The sequence below is a fragment of the Pseudophryne corroboree genome, unplaced genomic scaffold, assembly GCF_028390025.1.
Source record: "Pseudophryne corroboree isolate aPseCor3 unplaced genomic scaffold, aPseCor3.hap2 scaffold_2599, whole genome shotgun sequence".
Classification (NCBI taxonomy): domain Eukaryota; kingdom Metazoa; phylum Chordata; class Amphibia; order Anura; family Myobatrachidae; genus Pseudophryne; species Pseudophryne corroboree.
Genome location: NW_026969259.1, coordinates 1,038 through 22,264, shown reverse-complemented (window position 1 = coordinate 22,264; position 21,227 = coordinate 1,038). Strand labels below are relative to the sequence as shown.

At 48.5% G+C, this 21,227-nt stretch overlaps 1 protein-coding gene across 1 annotated transcript; it reads right to left on the bottom strand.

Annotated features, from left to right (window-relative positions):
• Positions 1 to 17,069: 17,069 nt before the first annotated feature.
• On the bottom strand, positions 17,070 to 19,124 carry LOC135012764 (pinin-like). The gene has a single exon (XM_063952580.1). It carries the CDS (start codon positions 19,079 to 19,081, stop codon positions 17,852 to 17,854), a length of 1,230 nt encoding a protein of 409 aa, XP_063808650.1. The 5' UTR covers positions 19,082 to 19,124; the 3' UTR covers positions 17,070 to 17,851.
• Positions 19,125 to 21,227: the final 2,103 nt, after the last annotated feature.

The window sequence follows — 21,227 nt, the reverse complement described above, 5'->3', positions numbered from 1 at the left end:
TAAAACCCTCTTTCACCGTGTGTCAAGCAGGGGAGAGTCCGGGGAGCTTCCTCTCAGCGGTGCTGTGGAGAAAAATGGCGCTGGCGAGTGCTGCGGGAGAAGCCCCGCCCCCTCGGCGGCAGGCTTCTGTCCCGCTCAGATTTCTTAATAACATGGCGGGGGCTCTTTTTATACATGTACAGTGCCCAGCTGTACATATATATATATATATATATATATATATGTGTGTATTTGCCACAGGAGGTTTTTATTGCTGCCCAGGGCGCCCCCTCCTGCGCCCTGCACCGTTACAGTGACCGATGTGTGTGAGGTGAATGGGAGCAATGGCGCACAGCTTCACTGCTGTGCGTTACCTCTATGAAGATCAAGGTGTCTTCTGCCGCCTCTGAAGTCTTTCCCTCACATACTCACCCGGCTTTTATCTTCAGGCTCTGCGAGGACGACGGCGGCGCGGCTCTGGGATGGACGGCGAGGGTGAGACCTGCGTAACGATCCCTCTGGAGCTAATGGTGTCCAGTAGCCTAAGAAACAGAGCCCTCAAACTCAGAGAAGTGGGTCTGTTTCTCTCTCCTCAGTCCCTCGATGCACGGAGCCTGTTGCCAGCAGGCTCCCTGAAAATAATAAGAATTTACTTACCGATAATTCTATTTCTCGTAGTCCGTAGTGGATGCTGGGAACTCCGTAAGGACCATGGGGAATAGCGGCTCTGCAGGAGACTGGGCACAAAAGTAAAGCTTTAGGACTACCTGGTGTGCACTGGCTCCTCCCCCCATGACCCTCCTCCAAGCCTCAGTTAGGATACTGTGCCCGGACGAGCGTACACAATAAGGAAGGATTTTGAATCCCGGGTAAGACTCATACCAGCCACACCAATCACACCGTACAACCTGTGATCTGAACCCAGTTAACAGCATGATAACAGAGGAGCCTCTGAAAAGATGGCTCACAACAATAATAACCCGATTTTTGTAACAATAACTATGTACAAGTATTGCAGACAATCCGCACTTGGGATGGGCGCCCAGCATCCACTACGGACTACGAGAAATAGAATTATCGGTAAGTAAATTCTTATTTTCTCTGACGTCCTAGTGGATGCTGGGAACTCCGTAAGGACCATGGGGATTATACCAAAGCTCCCAAACGGGCGGGAGAGTGCGGATGATTCTGCAGCACCGAATGAGAGAACTCCAGGTCCTCCTCAGCCAGGGTATCAAATTTGTAGAATTTAGCAAACGTGTTTGCCCCTGACCAAGTAGCTACTCGGCAAAGTTGTAAAGCCGAGACCCCTCGGGCAGCCGCCCAAGATGAGCCCACCTTCCTTGTGGAATGGGCTTTTACAGATTTTGGCTGTGGCAGGCCTGCCACAGAATGTGCAAGCTGAATTGTACTACAAATCCAACGAGCAATAGTCTGCTTAGAAGCAGGAGCACCCAGCTTGTTGGGTGCATACAGGATAAACAGCGAGTCAGATTTTCTGACTCCAGCCGTCCTGGAAACATATTTTCAGGGCCCTGACTACGTCCAGCAACTTGGAGTCCTCCAAGTCCCTAGTAGCCGCAGGTACCACAATAGGCTGGTTCAAGTGAAACGCTGAAACCACCTTAGGGAGAAATTGGAGGACGAGTCCTCAATTCTGCCCTGTCCGTATGAAAAATTAGGTAAGGGCTTTTATAGGATAAAGCCGCCAATTCTGAGACACGCCTGGCTGAAGCCAGAGCCAACAGCATTACCACTTTCCATGTGAGATATTTTAAGTCCACAGTGGTGAGTGGTTCAAACCAATGTGATTTTAGGAACCCCAAAACTACATTGAGATCCCAAGGTGCCACTGGAGGCACAAAAGGAGGCTGTATATGCAGTACCCCCTTGACAAACGTCTGAACTTCAGGAACTGAAGCCAGTTCTTTCTGGAAGAAAATCGACAGGGCCGAAATTTGAACCTTAATGGACCCTAATTTTAGGCCCATAGACAGTCCTGTTTGCAGGAAATGCAGGAAACGACCCAGTTGAAATTCCTCTGTAGGGGCCTTCCTGGCCTCGCACCACGCAACATATTTACGCCAAATACGGTGATAATGCTGTACGGTTACATCCTTCCTGGCTTTGATCAGGGTAGGGATGACTTCATCCGGAATGCCTTTTTCCTTCAGGATCCGGCGTTCAACCGCCATGCCGTCAAACGCAGCCGCGGTAAGTCTTGGAACAGACAGGGTCCCTGCTGGAGCAGGTCCCTTCTTAGAGGTAGAGGCCACGGGTCCTCTGTGAGCATCTCTTGAAGTTCCGGGTACCAAGTCCTTCTTGGCCAATCCGGAGCCACGAGTATAGTCCTTACTCCTCTCCTTCTTATGATTCTCAGTACCTTGGGTATGAGAGGCAGAGGAGGGGAACACATACACTGACTGGTACACCCACGGTGTTACCAGAGCGTCCACAGCTATTGCCTGAGGGTCCCCTGACCTGGCGAAATACCTGTCTAGTTTTTTGTTGAGGCGGGACGCCATCATGTCCACCTTTGGTTTTTCCCAACGGTTCACAATCATGTGGAAGACTTCTGGGTGAAGTCCCCACTCTCCCGGGTGGAGGTCGTGTCTGCTGAGGAAGTCTGCTTCCCGGTTGTCCACTCCCGGAATGAACACTGCTAACAGTGCTATCACATGATTTTCCGCCCAGCAAAGAATCCTTGCAACTTCTGCCATTGCCCTCCTGCTTCTTGTGCCGCCCTGTCTGTTTACGTGGGCGACTGCCGTGATGTTGTCTGACTGGATCAGCACCGGCTGACCTTGAAGCAGAGGTCTTGCTAGGCTTAGAGCATTGTAGATGGCCCTTAGCTCCAGGATATTTATGTGAAGTGATGTCTCCAGGCTTGACCACAAGCCCTGGAAATTTATTCCCTGTGTGACTGCTCCCCAGCCTCTCAGGCTGGCATCCGTGGTCACCAGGACCCAGTCCTGAATGCCGAATCTGCGGCCCTCTAGAAGATGAGCACTCTGCAACCACCACAGGAGAGACACCCTTGTCCTTGGTGACAAGATTATCCGCTGATGCATCTGAAGATGCGACCCGGACCATTTGTCTAGCAGATCCCACTGGAAGGTTCTTGCGTGGAATCTGCCGAATGGGATTGCTTCGTAAGAAGCCACCATCTTTCCCAGGACCCTTGTGCATTGATGCACTGAGACTTGGCCTGGTTTTAGGAGATTTCTGACTAGTTCGGATAACTCCCTGGCTTTCTCCTCCGGGAGAAACACCTTTTTCTGGACTGTGTCCAGGATCATCCCTAGGAATAGAAGTCGTGTCGTCGGGATCAGCTGCGATTTTGGAATATTGAGAATCCAACCGTGCTGGCGCAGCACTATCTGAGATAGTGCTACTCCGACTTCCAACTGTTCCCTGGATCTTGCCCTTATCAGGAGATCGTCCAAGTAAGGGATAACTAAAAATAAGAATTTACTTACCGATAATTCTATTTCTCATAGTCCGTAGTGGATGCTGGGGACTCCGTCAGGACCATGGGGAATAGCGGCTCCGCAGGAGACAGGGCACAAAAAGTAAGCTTTTAGGATCACATGGTGTGTACTGGCTCCTCCCCCTATGACCCTCCTCCAAGCCTCAGTTAGGTACTGTGCCCGGACGAGCGTACACAATAAGGAAGGATCTTGAATCCCGGGTAAGACTCATACCAGCCACACCAATCACACCGTACAACTTGTGATTTGAACCCAGTTAACAGTATGATAACAACGAAGAAGCCTCTGAAAAGATGGCTCACAACAATAATAACCCGATTATTGTAACAATAACTATGTACAAGTATTGCAGACAATCCGCACTTGGGATGGGCGCCCAGCATCCACTACGGACTACGAGAAATAGAATTATCGGTAAGTAAATTCTTATTTTCTCTGACGTCCTAGTGGATGCTGGGAACTCCGTAAGGACCATGGGGATTATACCAAAGCTCCCAAACGGGCGGGAGAGTGCGGATGATTCTGCAGCACCGAATGAGAGAACTCCAGGTCCTCCTCAGCCAGGGTATCAAATTTGTAGAATTTAGCAAACGTGTTTGCCCCTGACCAAGTAGCTACTCGGCAAAGTTGTAAAGCCGAGACCCCTCGGGCAGCCGCCCAAGATGAGCCCACCTTCCTTGTGGAATGGGCTTTTACAGATTTTGGCTGTGGCAGGCCTGCCACAGAATGTGCAAGCTGAATTGTACTACAAATCCAACGAGCAATAGTCTGCTTAGAAGCAGGAGCACCCAGCTTGTTGGGTGCATACAGGATAAACAGCGAGTCAGATTTTCTGACTCCAGCCGTCCTGGAAACATATTTTCAGGGCCCTGACTACGTCCAGCAACTTGGAGTCCTCCAAGTCCCTAGTAGCCGCAGGTACCACAATAGGCTGGTTCAAGTGAAACGCTGAAACCACCTTAGGGAGAAATTGGAGGACGAGTCCTCAATTCTGCCCTGTCCGTATGAAAAATTAGGTAAGGGCTTTTATAGGATAAAGCCGCCAATTCTGAGACACGCCTGGCTGAAGCCAGAGCCAACAGCATTACCACTTTCCATGTGAGATATTTTAAGTCCACAGTGGTGAGTGGTTCAAACCAATGTGATTTTAGGAACCCCAAAACTACATTGAGATCCCAAGGTGCCACTGGAGGCACAAAAGGAGGCTGTATATGCAGTACCCCCTTGACAAACGTCTGAACTTCAGGAACTGAAGCCAGTTCTTTCTGGAAGAAAATCGACAGGGCCGAAATTTGAACCTTAATGGACCCTAATTTTAGGCCCATAGACAGTCCTGTTTGCAGGAAATGCAGGAAACGACCCAGTTGAAATTCCTCTGTAGGGGCCTTCCTGGCCTCGCACCACGCAACATATTTACGCCAAATACGGTGATAATGCTGTACGGTTACATCCTTCCTGGCTTTGATCAGGGTAGGGATGACTTCATCCGGAATGCCTTTTTCCTTCAGGATCCGGCGTTCAACCGCCATGCCGTCAAACGCAGCCGCGGTAAGTCTTGGAACAGACAGGGTCCCTGCTGGAGCAGGTCCCTTCTTAGAGGTAGAGGCCACGGGTCCTCTGTGAGCATCTCTTGAAGTTCCGGGTACCAAGTCCTTCTTGGCCAATCCGGAGCCACGAGTATAGTCCTTACTCCTCTCCTTCTTATGATTCTCAGTACCTTGGGTATGAGAGGCAGAGGAGGGGAACACATACACTGACTGGTACACCCACGGTGTTACCAGAGCGTCCACAGCTATTGCCTGAGGGTCCCCTGACCTGGCGAAATACCTGTCTAGTTTTTTGTTGAGGCGGGACGCCATCATGTCCACCTTTGGTTTTTCCCAACGGTTCACAATCATGTGGAAGACTTCTGGGTGAAGTCCCCACTCTCCCGGGTGGAGGTCGTGTCTGCTGAGGAAGTCTGCTTCCCGGTTGTCCACTCCCGGAATGAACACTGCTAACAGTGCTATCACATGATTTTCCGCCCAGCAAAGAATCCTTGCAACTTCTGCCATTGCCCTCCTGCTTCTTGTGCCGCCCTGTCTGTTTACGTGGGCGACTGCCGTGATGTTGTCTGACTGGATCAGCACCGGCTGACCTTGAAGCAGAGGTCTTGCTAGGCTTAGAGCATTGTAGATGGCCCTTAGCTCCAGGATATTTATGTGAAGTGATGTCTCCAGGCTTGACCACAAGCCCTGGAAATTTATTCCCTGTGTGACTGCTCCCCAGCCTCTCAGGCTGGCATCCGTGGTCACCAGGACCCAGTCCTGAATGCCGAATCTGCGGCCCTCTAGAAGATGAGCACTCTGCAACCACCACAGGAGAGACACCCTTGTCCTTGGTGACAAGATTATCCGCTGATGCATCTGAAGATGCGACCCGGACCATTTGTCTAGCAGATCCCACTGGAAGGTTCTTGCGTGGAATCTGCCGAATGGGATTGCTTCGTAAGAAGCCACCATCTTTCCCAGGACCCTTGTGCATTGATGCACTGAGACTTGGCCTGGTTTTAGGAGATTTCTGACTAGTTCGGATAACTCCCTGGCTTTCTCCTCCGGGAGAAACACCTTTTTCTGGACTGTGTCCAGGATCATCCCTAGGAATAGAAGTCGTGTCGTCGGGATCAGCTGCGATTTTGGAATATTGAGAATCCAACCGTGCTGGCGCAGCACTATCTGAGATAGTGCTACTCCGACTTCCAACTGTTCCCTGGATCTTGCCCTTATCAGGAGATCGTCCAAGTAAGGGATAACTAAAAATAAGAATTTACTTACCGATAATTCTATTTCTCATAGTCCGTAGTGGATGCTGGGGACTCCGTCAGGACCATGGGGAATAGCGGCTCCGCAGGAGACAGGGCACAAAAAGTAAGCTTTTAGGATCACATGGTGTGTACTGGCTCCTCCCCCTATGACCCTCCTCCAAGCCTCAGTTAGGTACTGTGCCCGGACGAGCGTACACAATAAGGAAGGATCTTGAATCCCGGGTAAGACTCATACCAGCCACACCAATCACACCGTACAACTTGTGATTTGAACCCAGTTAACAGTATGATAACAACGAAGAAGCCTCTGAAAAGATGGCTCACAACAATAATAACCCGATTATTGTAACAATAACTATGTACAAGTATTGCAGACAATCCGCACTTGGGATGGGCGCCCAGCATCCACTACGGACTATGAGAAATAGAATTATCGGTAAGTAAATTCTTATTTTCTCTAACGTCCTAGTGGATGCTGGGGACTCCGTCAGGACCATGGGGATTATACCAAAGCTCCCAAACGGGCGGGAGAGTGCGGATGACTCTGCAGCACCGAATGAGAGGACTCCAGGTCCTCCTTAGCCAGAGTATCAAATTTGTAAAATTTTACAAACGTGTTCTCCCCTGACCACGTAGCTGCTCGGCAAAGTTGTAATGCCGAGACCCCTCGGGCAGCCGCCCAAGATGAGCCCACCTTCCTTGTGGAGTGGGCATTTACAGATTTAGGCTGTGGCAGGCCTGCCACAGAATGTGCAAGTTGGATTGTGCTACAGATCCAACGAGCAAACGTCTGCTTAGACGCAGGAGCACCCATCTTGTTGGGTGCATATAGGATAAACAGCGAGTCAGATTTTCTGACTCCAGCCGTCCTTGAAATATATATTTTCAATGCTCTGACAACGTCCAGCAACTTGGAGTCCTCCAAGTCGCTAGTAGCCGCAGGCACCACAATAGGCTGGTTCAAGTGAAAAGCAGAAACCACCTTAGGCAGAAACTGAGGACGCGTCCGCAGTTCTGCCCTGTCCGAATGGAAAATCAGATATGGGCTTTTGTACGATAAAGCCGCCAACTCTGATACTCTCCTGGCTGAAGCCAGGGCCAGTAGCATGGTTACTTTCCATGTAAGATACTTCAAATCTACCGATTTGAGCGGCTCAAACCAATGGGATTTGAGAAAATCCAAAACTACGTTGAGATCCCACGGTGCCACTGGAGGCACAATCGGGGGCTGTATATGTAGTACACCTTTGACAAAGGTTTGTACTTCAGGCACTGAAGCCAATTCTTTCTGGAAGAAAATCGATAAGGCCGAAATTTGAACCTTAATAGACCCCAATTTGAGGCCCATAGACAATCCTGCCTGCAGGAAATGTAGGAATCGACCCAATTGAAATTCCTCCGTTGGGGCCTTCTTGGCCTCACACCACGCAACATATTTTCTCCAAATGCGGTGATAATGTTGTGCGGTCACTTCCTTCCTGGCTTTAATCAAGGTAGGAATAACTTCCTCTGGAATGCCCTTTTCTTTTAGAATCCGGCGTTCAACCGCCATGCCGTCAAACGCAGTCGCGGTAAGTCTTGGAACATACAAGGTCCCTGCTGAAGCAGATCCCTTCTTAACGGTAGAGGCCACGGCTCTTCCGTGAGCATCTCTTGAAGTTCCGGGTACCAAGTCCTTCTCGGCCAATCCGGAGCCACGAGTATTGTTCTTACTCCCCGTAGCCGTATAATTCTCAGTACCTTTGGTATGAGAGGCAGAGGAGGAAACACATACACGGACTGGTACACCCACGGTGTTACCAGAGCTTCCACAGCTATTGCCTGAGGGTCTCTGGACCTGGCGCAATATCTGTCCAGTTTCTTGTTGAGGCGGGACGCCATCATGTCCACCTTTGGTTTTTCCCAACGGTTCACAATCACGTGGAAGACTTCTGGATGAAGTCCCCACTCTCCCGGGTGGAGGTCGTGTCTGCTGAGGAAGTCTGCTTCCCAGTTGTCCACTCCCGGAATGAACACTGCTGACAGTGCTATGACATGATTTTCCGCCCAGCGAAGAATCCTTGCAGCTTCTGTCATTGCTCTTCTGCTTCTCGTGCCGCTCTGTCTGTTTACGTGGGCGACTGCCGTGATGTTGTCCGACTGGATCAACACCGGCTGACCCTGAAGCAGCGGTTTTGCCAGGCTTAGAGCATTGTAAATCGCTCTTAGCTCCAGTATATTTATGTGAAGAGACGTCTCCAGGTTCGACCACACGCCCTGGAAGTTTCTTCCCTGTGTGACTGCTCCCCAGCCTCGTAGGCTGGCATCCGTAGTCACCAGGACCCAGTCCTGTATGCCGAATCTGCGGCCCTCTAACAGATGGGCACTCTGCAACCACCACAGAAGAGACACCCTTGTTCTTGGTGACAGTGTTATCCGCTGATGCATGTGCAGATGCGATCCGGACCATTTGTCCAGCAGATCCCACTGAAATATTCGTGCGTGGAATCTGCCGAATGGAATTGCTTCGTAAGAAGCCACCATCTTTCCCAGGACTCTTGTGCATTGATGTACTGACACATTTCCTGGTTTTAGGAGGTTCCCGACAAGTTCGGATAACTCCCTTGCTTTCTCCTCCGGGAGAAACACCTTTTTCTGAACAGTGTCCAGAATCATTCCCAGGAACAGCAGACGTGTCGTCGGGGTCAATTGAGATTTTGGAAGATTCAGAATCCACCCGTGTTGTTGAAGCACTACTTGGGTTAGTGCTACTCCGACTTCCAGCTGTTCTCTGGACCTTGCCCTTATCAGGAGATCGTCCAAGTAAGGGATAATTAATACGCCTTTTCTTCGTAGAAGAACCGTCATTTCGGCCATTACCTTGGTAAAGACCCGAGGTGCCGTGGACAAACCAAACGGCAGCGTTTGAAACTGATAATGACAGTTTTGTATCACGAACCTGAGATACCCTTGGTGTGAAGGGTAAATTGGGACATGCAGATAAGCATCTTTTATGTCCAGGGACACCATGAAGTCCCCTTCTTCCAGATTCGCTATCACTGCTCTGAGTGACTCCATCTTGAACTTGAATTTCTGTATGTACAGGTTCAAGGATTTCAGATTTAGAATAGGTCTTACCGAACCGTCCGGCTTCGGTACCACAAATAGTGTGGAATAATACCCCTTTCCCTGTTGCAGGAGGGGTACCTTGACTATCACCTGCTGAGAATACAGCTTGTGAATGGCTTCCAATACCGTCGCCCTTTCTGAGGGAGACGTTGGTAAAGCAGACTTTAGGAACCGGCGAGGGGGAGACTTTTCGAATTCCAACTTGTAACCCTGAGATACTACCTGCAGGATCCAAGGGTCCACCTGTGAGCGCGCCCACTGTGTGCTGAAAATCTTTAGTCGACCCCCCCACCGCCCCTGAGTCCGCTTGCACAGCCCCAGCGTCATGCTGAGGGCTTTGTAGAAGCCGGGGAGGGCTTCTGTTCGTGGGAAGTAGTTGCTTGCTGCACCCTCTTACCCCTTCCTTTGCCTCTGGGCAAATATGACTGTCCTTTTGCCCTCTTGTTCTTATAGGAACGAAAGGACTGCGGCTGAAAAGACGGTGTCTTTTTCTGTTGGGAGGTGACCTGAGGTAAAAAAGTGGATTTTCCGGCTGTTGCCGTGGCCACCAGATCCGATAGACCGACCCCAAATAATTCCTCTCCTTTATACGGCAATACTTCCATATGCCGTTTGGAATCCGCATCACCTGACCACTGTCGCGTCCATAAACTTCTTCTGGCAGATATGGACATCGCACTTACTCTCGATGCCAGAGTGCAAATATCCCTCTGAGCATCTCGCATATAAAGAAAAGCATCCTTTAATTGCTCTATAGTCAATAAAATACTGTCCCTATCCAGGGTATCAATATTTTCAGTCAAGGAATCCGACCACACCACCCCAGCACTGCACATCCAGGCTGAGGCTATTGCTGGTCGCAGTATAACACCAGTATGTGTGTATATACTCTTCAGGGTAGTTTCCAGCCTCCTATCAGCTGGATCCTTGAGGGCGGCCGTATCAGGAGACGGTAACGCCACTTGTTTTGATAAGCGTGTGAGCGCCTTATCCACCCTAGGGGGTGTTTCCCAGCGCACCCTAACCTCTGGTGGGAAAGGGTATAATGCCAATAACTTCTTTGAAATTAGCAGTTTTCTATCGGGGTTAACCCACGCTTCATCACACACGTCATTCAATTCCTCTGATTCTGGAAAAGCTACAGGTAGTTTTTTCACACCCCACATAATACCCCCCTTTGAGGTACCTGCAGTATCAGAGATGTGCAAAACCTCCTTCATTGCCGTGATCATGTAACGTGTGGCCTTACTGGAAAATACGTTTGTTTCTTCACCGTCGACACTGGAGTCAGTGTCTGTGTCGACCCACTGAGGTAACGGGCGTTTAATAGCCCCTGACGGTGTTTGAGACGCCTGGACAGGCACTAACTGAGCTGCCGGCTGTCTCATGTCGTCAACAGTTTTCTGTAACGTGCCGACACTGTCACGTAATTCCTTAATTACGGCCATCCATTCAGGTGTCGACTCCCTAGGGGGTGACATCACCATTATAGGCAATTGCTCCGCCTCCACATCATTTTCCTCCTCATACATGTCGACACACACGTACCGACACCCAGCACACACACAGGGAATGCTCTGATAGAGGACAGGACCCACTTAGCCCCTTGGGGAGACAGAGGGAGAGTTTGCCAGCACACACCAGAGCGCTATATATGTATAGGGACAACCTTACAATAAGCGTCTATCCCTTATAGCTGCTTATATCTGTTATTTTGCCAAATAAGTGCCCCCCTCTCTTTTTTACCGTTTCTGTAGTTGCAGGGGAGATTCTGGGAGCCTTCCTACCAGCGGAGCGGGAAAAATGGCGGTGTGCTGAGGAGATAGGCCCGGCCCCGCCCCCTTCACGGCGGGCTCTTCTCCCGCTTTTTACTGGAAAACTGGCAGGGGTTAAATACATCCATATAGCCCAGGAGCTATATGTGATGTATTTTTTGCCAAATAAGGTAAATTCATTGCTTCCCAGGGCACCCCCCCCCAGCGCCCTGCACCCTCAGTGACCTAAGTGTGAAGTGTGCTGAGAGAGCAATGGCGCACAGCTGCAGTGCTGTGCGCTACCTTATGAAGACAGGAAAGTCTTCTGCCGCCGATTTATGGACCTCTTCTTGCTTCAGCATCTGTAAGGGGGCCGGCGGCGCGGCTCCGGGACCCATCCATGGCTGGGCTAATGTCCAGTAGCCTAAGAAGCCCAATCCACTCTGCACGCAGGTGAGTTCGCTTCTTCTCCGCTTAGTCCCTCGATGCAGTGAGCCTGTTGCCAGCAGGTCTCACTGAAAATAAAAAACCTATTTAAACTTTTACTCTAAGCAGCTCAGGAGAGCCACCTAGATTGCACCCTTCTCGCTCGGGCACAAAATCTTAACTGAGGCTTGGAGGAGGGTCATAGGGGGAGGAGCCAGTGCACACCAGCTAGTCCTAAAGCTTTTACTTTGTGCCCAGTCTCCTGCGGAGCCGCTATTCCCCATGGTCCTTTTGGAGTCCCCAGCATCCACTAGGACGTTAGAGAAAACTACAGGCAGTTTTTGCTCACCAAACATAATACCCTTTTTAGTGGTACTTGTATTATCAGAGATATGCAATACATTTTTCATTGCTTCAATCATGTAACGTGTGGCCCTAGTGGAAGTCACGTTTGTCTCCTCATCATCGACACTGGAGTCAGTATCCGTGTCTGTGTCTGCCATTTGAGGTAACGGGCGTTTTAAAGCCCCTGATGGCGTTTGAGACCCCTGGACAGGCACAAGCTGAGTAGCCGGCTGTCTCATGTCGTCAACTGTCTGTCGTAAAGAGCTGACACTGTCACGCAATTCCTTCCATAAGCTCATCCACTCAGGTGTCGACTCCCTAGGGGGTGACAACTCTATAATAGGCAATTGCTCCGCCTCCATCTCATTTTCCTCCTCAAACATGTCGACACAATCGTACCGACACACCGCAGACACACAGGAAATGCTCTGATAGAGGACAGGACCCCACTAGCCCTTTGGGGAGACAGAGGGAGAGTATGCCAGCACACACCAGAGCGCTATATATAGACAGGAATACCACTATAAAATGTGCTTTTCCCTTTATAGCTGCTGTTAGTATTAAAACTGCGCCAAATTAGTGCCCCCCTCTCTTTTTTTACCCTTTTCTGTAGTGCAGGACTGCAGGGGAGAGTCAGGGAGACGTCCTTCCAGCGGAGCTGTGATGGAAAATGGCGCCCGTGTGCTGAGGAGATAGGCTCCGCCCCCTTCTCGGCGGCCTTTTCTCCCGCTTTTTGGTGAGTTCTGGCAGGGGTTAAAATACATCCATATAGCCCTGGGGGTTATATGTGGTGTATTTATGCCAGCCAAGGTGTTTACATTGCTGCTCAGGGCGCCCCCCCCCTAGCGCCCTGCACCCTCAGTGACCGAAGTATGAAGTGTGCCTGAGTAACAATGGCGCACAGCTGCAGTGCTGTGCGCTACCTTGTTGAAGACTGATGTCTTCTGCCGCCGATTTTTCCGGACCTCTTCTTGCTTCTGGCTCTGTAAGGGGGCCGGCGGCGCGGCTCTGGGACCGAGCTCCGAGGCTGGGCCTGTGTTCGGTCCCTCTGGAGCTAATGGTGTCCAGTAGCCTAAGAAGCCCAAGCTGGCTGCAAGCAGGCAGGTTCGCTTCTTCTCCCCTTAGTCCCTCGATGCAGTGAGCCTGTTGCCAGCAGGTCTCACTGAAAATAAAAAACCTAAAACTAAACTTTCACTAAGAAGCTCAGGAGAGCCCCTAGTGTGCACCCTTCTCGGCCGGGCACAAAAATCTAACTGAGGCTTGGAGGAGGGTCATGGGGGGAGGAGCCAGTGCACACCAGGTAGTCCTAAAAGCTTTACTTTTGTGCCCAGTCTCCTGCGGAGCCGCTATTCCCCATGGTCCTTACGGAGTTCCCAGCATCCACTAGGACGTCAGAGAGAAAAAACCTAACTAAAATACTTTCTTTTACAGGAAACTCAGGAGAGCTCCCTGAAAGCACCCAGTCTCCACTGGGCACAGTATCAAACTGAGGTCTGGAGGAGGGGCATAGAGGGAGGAGCCAGTGCACACCCAGATCCAAAGTCTTTCTTAAAGTGCCCATGTCTCCTGCGGAGCCCGTCTATCCCCATGGTCCTTACGGAGTCCCAGCATCCTCTAGGACGTTAGAGAAAACTGAGATACTAATTAAGTCACCGGTGTTCAAGCTGGGTATCACTAAAATCAGGACTGGTATAGGCCCTACACACTGGGCGATAATACTCAAAGATATGAACAAGATACCGTTCATATCTTTCAGTGTCGAGGCACCAACGATGAGCGGCTCCGCGCTCGTTCCCCGTCGCCTGTGCATGCAGGCCAATATGGACAATCTCATCCATATTTGCCTGCACTTCTATGTAGCAGGGTGACAAGGGGAGTGAAGAAACTTCACTCCCCCCGTCACTGCCCCCCCACCTCCGGGTTGCCCGGCAGCAGATCACGCAGTGTGTAGGGCCATTTAGTGTGCCTTGAGGACCGAGGTTGGGAAATACTGCTGTATATGAAACATATGCTCCCAAGCACTGAAAAACGGCTGCTGAAATGAATTGGTTAAATCTGTTTACCCCATGCCCTCTAACATTGGATGTGGGTCATGGCTGTAGCTGTACTATCATTCCATGAACTGGGTATGGGATGAATTTGTTATCCCACCTCCTGTGTCTGCCCAATTTCTTTTTTTTCCCGTTTGCATAACCCTATTGGTGGTACTATTTACAAATGTGCCTAGAGCAGGGCACAACTGCACTATAAACTTACTTGTCTGACTCCTCCCCCTCTATGCACCTTACCTGGAAGGACCTGTTTGTAATTATGCACCCATGGAACAGGTCACATTTGTTCATCTGGGTAGGACTTTTCATCTTATTCACTGCATGTTAAGAGTTCAATTAAAGGCATGTACGGTGTCCAGGCTCCGGTGTTGATCACTAACGTTCCTGGCTCTCCATCAATGGGCACCTCAACAATTTAGGTCACCCGGCCCACGGAGTGAATTGGGATTGTGACCAGAGGCTTGTAATGGAACCGGGCCACAACCAAATTGAACAAAAATCTAAAGCTAGATACACACTAGACCATATGTCTGATTTAACTTAGCAGTACACACTAGACTGTATGCGCTCCCACACGTTGTCAGTGACATCCTCAGTCAGCCCTACATGCAGGTCCGACAGCAGACATCGCTAGCGAGGGCCATGCTGCCTTCTCCCACCTTTGCACCTGTACATACCATGTTGCAATGCAAGGGGTGCATTTATACTTTTGCATGCAGGGTAAAGGACTGCTTTAGTTCGTAGCCCGCACATGCTGGACAGCTTTAGACAACTTCCATTTCATTTTGGGAACACCCTTCTAAATTGGAAACCTCTCTGCATGTTACATTCCCCCACCTGCAGTGCAGCATGGATTTATCAAGGTGCAAAGTTACTTTCTTTTGCTTCACACGCCCTTCATAATCAGGCCCTCCGCCTGGTGCTGCCAATCCTGTTACACTCACACACTGCTAACCTGCCCTAAGGACACCTTTTCAGGCCAGAAGGCTCAGTGCGATTCTACGTGTGTCAGTGCTTCAAGTTTTTAATTTATACATACTGTCTATACAAAATATATATATATATATATATATATATATATATATATATATATATATATATATATATATATATATAATAGATATGAGAGAATATTAGGGGGATGCCATTTCTAGAATTTGTTTTCTCCATTCAAGTTATTTGACTGCCGTTGGATACATTAGATATACCATAAATCAAGGACCATAAAAATACTTTTGGTAGTTCCCCTTTAAATGTGGGTCTGGGATCTTGTACATGTAATAGGCTTGAGATTGATGTTGGAGAATTGGGGCTAAAGAATTCTCAGTATAAAATGTCAATATTTAGAACTCTGGCAGAGAATAATTAACATACATTCTATATACTGTGTTTATTACATTACTGACCATCTGATACTCGAATATATTTTCTGTTACTAAACCACTACTGAATTTGCTGTGTTGACAGATAACATTAACTATTAAGCTATGGGGGGTCATTCCGACCCGATCGCACGGTGCACTTCTTTGCAGCCGTGCGATCGGGTCGGAACTGCGCATGCGCCGCAGTGCGCCGGCACATGGCAGTTATCGTTGCCTAGCAATCGCCACTGAGACGGAGACTGTCGTTAGGTGGGAGGGGGCTGAACGGCGGCGTTTAGCCGCCATTTAGGGGGAGCGGTCTGGCCAACGCAGGCGTGGCCGGACCGTTGGGAGGGGCAGGCCGCTGCAGCGGGAGCGACGAGCAACTCCCGGCCAGCCGCAAGAGCTGCGCTGGCGAGGAGTTACTTCTCAAATACAAAGGCATCGCCGCTGTGCGATGCTTTTGTATTTGTGCGGGGGGGCAGCAGACATGCGGGGCGGGCTAGCCCTGTGCTGGGCGTCCCCCCACATGTCTGAGTTTACGATCGTAGCTGTGCTAAACTTAGCACAGCTACGATCAACTCTGAATGACCCCCATGGTCGCCAGTAATAATTAGCACTATAATGGTCTATTCAATTATTGTCAGAATTTCAGACAAGTCAGAAAAATGGCACTTTCAGACCTTTTTAGATCAAATCTGGATTCCACCTATTTAAGTCCAGTGCCGTTTTTCAGACTTGTCAGAAAACACGTGGATTGGCGGATTAGCCACGGATCTAAGTATTCTGTCGAATTTGCGGGCATTTCAGACAGGTTTTTGGCCCGTTTGACAATGCCGATCCGACTTTTTTTTTTTTTTAAACCGGCAAAAACCTGTCGGAAATGCACGCAAATTGAATAGTGAAGTGTCGGATCCTCTCTCAGTCGAAGAGGATCAGACACTAAATGAATGTACTAAATGAATATACCCCATAGTCTGAGCTAGTCAGAACTGAGTGAACACAAAAGCAGTTATTAGGTTATATGTTAAGAGCAACAGTGAGTGACTGATGAAAGATATGCCATAAGTGTTTTTCAGTAGTCTTTATTAGGAAAGTTTTACTAATTGCATTTAGTCATGTGGCTATATGCAGCGGTCACTTATTTCAAGTCATTACACTCCAATCTGCCGATTGGTTGTTTTATCACAGCATTAATATGATATTCAGGGGCCGATTCAATTGTTTTTGTGCCCCCTGCTGTGCATCTTTAGCAGCGGGCATCTATTGGAGCTATTCAATTGTTGCTCCGATCAGACGCCCATTGCTAGTTAAGGCACATTTTAGTCGTCTAAAAAGCCTGAGTGTGCATCAAAAGTCTGGGTTAGGGTGTTTGGTCAGCCAAACTATGGACTAACATTTTTCTCGCACCTCCGGAGGCTGTGAGAAAACAATGCGACTGCCACAGCTAATGGACGTCTTATCAGAGCAACAATCGAATAGCTCCAAGACTGCAATTCCTTCAGAAGACCAGCAAGTTGTGCACGCCACAAAAGAATCGGCGCCTCACTGTTCAACATTTAGACATTACTATTTTAACAATTAAATACATATATTCCTCTGTCTATAGTTGAAGATTTGTTTTGTTTTTTCATATGTAGACCGTTCAGTCACTGAACACATCATTCCCCCATACTATGAATCACAGAGTAGACCACAGTGTAAGTAGCGGTTATCTAGATGACTGTTTCTGACAAATAGAAATAGGCCAATGCTAGTCAAAAATCATTTATTTGCACATCACAGCTCAACAGTTGTAACCAGTCTTACAAAATTTTAAAACATACAATGGTGGCAAAATATTTTGGCAATGCCAAGTATTAGAGACTAATTTACCATATTCCAAACAGACTGTACTGGATAAAAACAAGATCTGTACATATAACTTTAATTTGTCTATTAGTAAGTACATTGTCACCCTGAGATGCTGCTCAAACCAGACGCAGCAACCGTGAGTTCAGATAGCGGGACGCGGAGAGTTCTCTAATCAGGACAAAGTAAGTGCTCAACATTAATAGCATTTCTTTATGTTGACCCTTAAAATAGTAAGTGTGGGAGTAATCTTTAGGAAATTAAAAACTGTATTCCATGATGACAAGGATGAAATACTACAGTTTCTGAAACTGAATCCAATAAAAGACTAGCCTTCACTCCGTAGTTAAAAAATAAAAATATGAATATGGGGTATCTAATGGGGTCTCAATTTTGCTTAGATCAATAAAATCTAAAACAGATATGGTGTGGTTATATTAAAGCCCAGGCTAGCAAATAAATGAGGCGAAGATAAGGGAAAAATCCTTAACAGTTTTATTTGAAGATCTTTGCGCTTACATCTGTTTAATCACAAAATATGAAAATTATGCAAAATGAAGAAAAAAAAACAGAAAAAAAAAAAATATATATAAAGAGAAAATTGTGCTTTCCAAAACAATTAGTACCACACTATTGTTAAGGCAGCACCATGTTCATCTACAGTCCACAGACCATTCATTTGTCAACGCCTTTTATCTTTCCTGTCTGATTTACGGTCTCTTTCGCTTCGTGATGGTCTTTTGCCAGACCGGCTGCCTTCCGAAGTGGTTCTCTTCCGGTCAGACCTCGATGATCCTTTGTCCTTGGATCCTTTGGAGTCTCTGCTACTGACTTTTGAAGACTTGTGACTCCTTTCTACGCCAGACGCATCTCTGCGCTTTCGCTCCACACTTCTCCTGCGTTTTTCGTCACGGACATGACCTCTACCTCTACTCCGGCTTCGACTTGCACTGCTGCTACTACTGCTTGAACTGCTATCTCTGCTACTGCTTCCACTGCTGCTGCTACTGCTTGAACTGCTGTGACTACTGCTGCTGCTAGAACTACTTCCACTACTGCTGGAGCTGGAGCTGCTACTAGAACTACTGCTGCTGCTACTAAGACTTCGGCTCTTGCCCGCTTTGTTCTTATTTCTTCCTCTACTGCTCTTTTTAACTTGCAGTCCTGAGGAGATATGGACCTGCTCTATTTGGGTCTCAGTCGTATTTACAGCTACTACTACAGTCTCCTGTTTCTCTATCACCGGCTGCTCTTCCACACGGTAGTGTGTTTCCAGCCTTGTCTGAGGCTCATAATTAGTTGGTGGATGGAACATCAGTTCCGTCAGTCGTTCCTTTTCTTGTCTTTCTGTAGTTTCAGTTTCTAGGTCAGGGTCTGGTTCACTTTTTTGATCTGTCTCATCAAGCTTATTTTCAGGTTGATCATCAGTTTTCTCCTCTCTCTCCACTTCCTTACTATTGTTAATGTCATCTGCCAATTCCAAGACACTTGGCTGGCTGGTATCCACTGCCTGCTGTTGATCCTCATCTACACCATCTTTCCTCTCCTCCTCTTCCTTTACCGCCTCATCAACCTCAGCTTCCTGATCTTCCCACTTACTAACCTGGGGCACCTCCACCTCTACTCTACCCTCTTCCTCAATCTTTTCCTCAGCTTTAGAGTCCTCAACATCTTCTATAAGTCTACTCTCCTGCGCCATTTCTATGTCTGTTAAACTAACACTTACATCTTTCTCTTCCTCAAAGGTGTCCTCCATCTCTATGTCATTACGCAGGTTACCTGTCTCCTCCTCTCTCTCATGCCGAGCCACCTTACCATCTTCTCGATCCTCCTTCTGTTCTTCATCGTCATCCTCGTGCTTCCTTTCTTGATCTTTCTCTTTCATGGAATGGCGCCTAGGCCTTGCTTCCATTTTATTTAATTGTTCTGCAAATTCAATGCGCCTACTTTCAAATATAGCTGAAAAAAAATAAATAAGATTTTACTTACCGATAAATCTATTTCTCGTAGTCCGTAGTGGATGCTGGGACTCCGTAAGGACCATGGGGAATAGCGGCTCCGCAGGAGACAGGGCACAAGAATAAAAGCTTTAGGATCAGGTGGTGTGCACTGGCTCCTCCCCCTATGACCCTCCTCCAAGCCTCAGTTAGGATACAGCGTACATAATCAGGAAGGATATTGAATCCCGGGTAAGACTCATACCAGCCACACCAATCACACCGTACAACTTGTGATCTGAACCCAGTTAACAGTATGATAACAACGAAGGAGCCTCTGAAAAGATGGCTCACAACAATAACCCGATTTAGTTAACAATAACTATGTACAAGTATTGCAGACAATCCGCACTTGGGATGGGCGCCCAGCATCCACTACGGACTACGAGAAATAGATTTATCGGTAAGTAAAATCTTATTTTCTCTGACGTCCTAGTGGATGCTGGGACTCCGTAAGTACCATGGGGATTATACCAAAGCTCCCAAACGGGCGGGAGAGTGCGGATGACTCTGCAGCACCGAATGAGAGAACTCCAGGTCCTCCTCAGCCAGGGTATCAAATTTGTAGAATTTAGCAAACGTGTTTGCCCCTGACCAAGTAGCTGCTCGGCAAAGTTGTAAAGCCGAGACCCCTCGGGCAGCCGCCCAAGATGAGCCCACTTTCCTTGTGGAATGGGCTTTTACAGATTTTGGCTGTGGCAGGCCTGCCACAGAATGTGCAAGCTGAATTGTACTACAAATCCAACGAGCAATAGTCTGCTTAGAAGCAGGAGCACCCAGCTTGTTGGGTGCATACAGGATAAACAGCGAGTCAGACTTTCTGACTCCAGCCGTCCTGGAAACCTATATTTTCAGGGCCCTGACAACGTCAAGTAACTTGGAGTCCTCCAAGTCCCTAGTAGCCGCAGGCACCACAATAGGTTGGTTCATGTGAAAAGCAGAAACCACCTTAGGGAGAAATTGAGGACGAGTCCTCAATTCTGCCCTGTCAGAATGAAAAATTAAGTAAGGGCTTTTATATGATAAAGCCGCCAATTCTGACACACGCCTGGCTGAAGCCAGGGCTAACAGCATCGTCACCTTCCATGTGAGATATTTTAAGTCCACAGTGGTGAGTGGTTCAAACCAATGTGACTTAAGGAACCTCAAAACAACATTGAGATCCCAAGGTGCCACTGGAGGCACAAAAGGAGGTTGTATATGCAGTACCCCTTTTACAAATGTCTGAACTTCAGGTACTGAAGCCAGTTCTTTCTGGAAGAAAATCGACAGGGCCGAAATTTGAACCTTAATGGACCCTAATTTTAGGCCCATAGACAGTCCTGTTTGCAGGAAATGGAGGAAACGACCCAGTTGAAATTCCTCTGTAGGGGCCTTCTTGGCCTCACACCACGCAACATATTTTCGCCAAATGCGGTGATAATGTTTTGCAGTTACATCCTTCCTGGCTTTGACCAGGGTAGGGATGACTTAATCTGGAATGCCTTTTTCCTTCAGGATCCGGCGTTCAACCGCCATGCTGTCAAACGCAGCCGCGGTAAGTCTTGGAACAGACAAGGCCCCTGCTGGAGCAGGTCCTTTCTTAGAGGTAGAGGCCACGGGTCTTCCGTGAGCATCTCTTGAAGTTCCGGGTACCAAGTCCTTCTTGGCCAATCCGGAACCACGAGTATCGTTCTTACTCCTCTCCTTCTTATGATTCTCAGTACTTTTGGTATGAGAGGGAGAGGAGGGAACACATACACTGACTGGTACACCCACGGTGTCACCAGAGCGTCCACCGCTATTGCCTGAGGGTCCCTTGACCTGGCGCAATATCTGTCCAGTTTTTTGTTTAGACGTGACGCCATCATGTCCACCTTTGGTTTTTCCCAACGGTTTACAATCAGGTGGAAGACTTTTGGGTGAAGTCCCCACTCTCCCGGGTGAAGGTCGTGTCTGCTGAGGAAGTCTGCTTCCCAGTTGTCCACTCCCGGAATGAACACTGCTGACAGAGCTATCACATGATTTTCCGCCCAGCGAAGAATCCTTGCAGCTTCTGCCATTGCCCTCCTGCTTCTCGTG

What these genes read in the sequence shown, in the direction of transcription:
- LOC135012764 (XM_063952580.1), bottom strand. Translation starts at nt 19,081, where the DNA reads ATGGAAGCAAGGCCTAGGCGCCATTCCATGAAAGAGAAAGATCAAGAA.